Genomic DNA, 1,726 nt, shown 5'->3' on the forward strand with positions numbered 1-1,726 from the left:
GATCGTGGGCTTGTGGGGGGCCAAGGAGGGGGGGGAACGGGTGGTGGAGACAACAGGGCTGTGGGGGGCGTGTGGCTCCAGGGCAGGGGCTCAGGGGAGGTGGGCCAGGGGCCGCAAGCCTGCAGGAGGACATGTGGCTGGGAGGCGTTTGGGGCTGCTGAGGCCAGTGGCCAGTCTGAGGCTGGGAGCTGAGCCCAGCCCAGCACCTGTGCTGAGCTCTGTGGGGAAGGAGGGGCAGGCCCAGCTCTGGGCTGCAGCCCGGGGGCTGCTGCTTGGGGCCATGCACGTTCAGCACCTGCTCAACCCCCCAGGCACCAAGGAGGCCACGACCACCCTGCATGTGCTGACGCTGCTGCGCGACCTGCTGCCCTGCCTGCCCGCGGCCACCACCAAGACCTGCTGCGAGACCCTGCTCCGCGTCATGACCCTCGGCCACGTGGTGAGGCCCTGCCTGCGGTGGGGAGCAGATACTGGCTATTACCAGCACGTCTCTCCCAAGCTTGTGCCCTGAAAGCAGGGCCCTGGCCCCCCTCGTCCCCTGGGGCCGAGCCCAGGTCGGGGCTGGCAGCGAGCTGCAATGTGCAAGGAGCCCCAGGCACCACCTGGGACATAGCTGGACCCCCCCCCCCCCCCATCTCCAGCCACAGGGCTGTGCTGCAGGCTCTGCTGGGGGTCAGCCTGGTGCTGGGATGCAAGGGCGGGGGACACACACGTGCCTTGGGAGCCTGCGGGGCCCTGCCTGGTGCTAACACCTCCCTGCACCCCTGATGCCGTGTCTCTTGCAGCTGGTGACGGCGTGCGCCATGCAGGCCTTCCACGGCCTCTTCAGCGCCCAGCCCAGCCCCGCCTGCCTCTCTGCTGAGCTCAATGCCCAGATCATCACGGTGAGTGCGGTGGGGAGGGGGTTGCTGGGGCAGGGGGCCAGGGGAGAGGGGCCGTGGCCAGGCCCTGCTCACCCCCTCTGCCCTGCCCGCAGGCGCTATATGACTATTTGCCCAGCGAGAGCGACCTGCAGCCCATGCTGGCTTGGCTTGCCGTCATGGAGAGGGCCCACGTCAACCTGGTCGGGTGCGATCTCTTGATCTGCTGGGCCGGGGGCAGGGGTCCCTCTACTCGCTCTCTGCCTGGGAGCCTAGCACTGGCCCGGCTGGAGGCTCTGGGGTCTCAGCTTGGCCTCGTGCAGCGGCTCTAGCTGTTCTGGTCCAGTCCAGCCTGGAAGCAGCCAGGGGAGGGGGTAGCTGGTGCCAGGCTGCTGTGTTTGGGGTTGGGGGGCAGGGGTTGTGCAGGAGCTCTGCTAGCCCCACGTGTGTTGCAGGCTGCAAAAGGAGCTGTGCTGGGGGCACCTGCCCCGGCTCTTCACAGCTGCCATGACCTGCCTCTTGTCGCCGCACCCCCAGGTGCTGTCAGCCACCGCGCAGACCCTCAAGGTACCCACCCCAGGGCATGGGAGTCATGGGCACGTCTGGGAGCCCAGGGCCAGGGTAGGGCCTCTGCCCCCAGGGCTCTGGGCTGATGGTGCATTGCACACTGGGGCAGGGGCTGTGGCTCCCAGCCCTCCACGAAGGAAGGAGCGGCTTGGAGGCTGAGCAGGATGGGGCACTGGATCAGGGCAGCCCCAGGGGCGAGGGAGCTGGCCTGGGAAGGGTGGCAGAGGCGGGGGCTGTCTCGAAGGGGGGGGGGGGGGGGGGGTCTTAGGTGGCAGGGTGGGGGGGAAGGGGGGGGGGGG

The 1,726-nt window shown here is 69.3% G+C and overlaps 1 protein-coding gene across 1 annotated transcript in view; it reads left to right on the top strand.

The window, feature by feature from the left end:
- RRP12 (ribosomal RNA processing 12 homolog) overlaps positions 1-1,726 on the top strand; it is a 24,826-nt gene that overhangs the window by 6,652 nt on the left and 16,448 nt on the right. The window contains exons 8-11 of the mRNA XM_019502136.1: positions 312-439; positions 786-884; positions 977-1,068; positions 1,316-1,427. Of these exons, the coding sequence (XP_019357681.1) occupies positions 312-439; positions 786-884; positions 977-1,068; positions 1,316-1,427 (431 nt within the window). The remainder of the gene's footprint in view (positions 1-311; positions 440-785; positions 885-976; positions 1,069-1,315; positions 1,428-1,726) is intronic.

Source organism: Gavialis gangeticus, unplaced genomic scaffold (genome assembly GCF_001723915.1).
Source record: "Gavialis gangeticus isolate Ggan-Ray unplaced genomic scaffold, GavGan_comp1, whole genome shotgun sequence".
NCBI lineage: Eukaryota > Metazoa > Chordata > Crocodylia > Gavialidae > Gavialis > Gavialis gangeticus.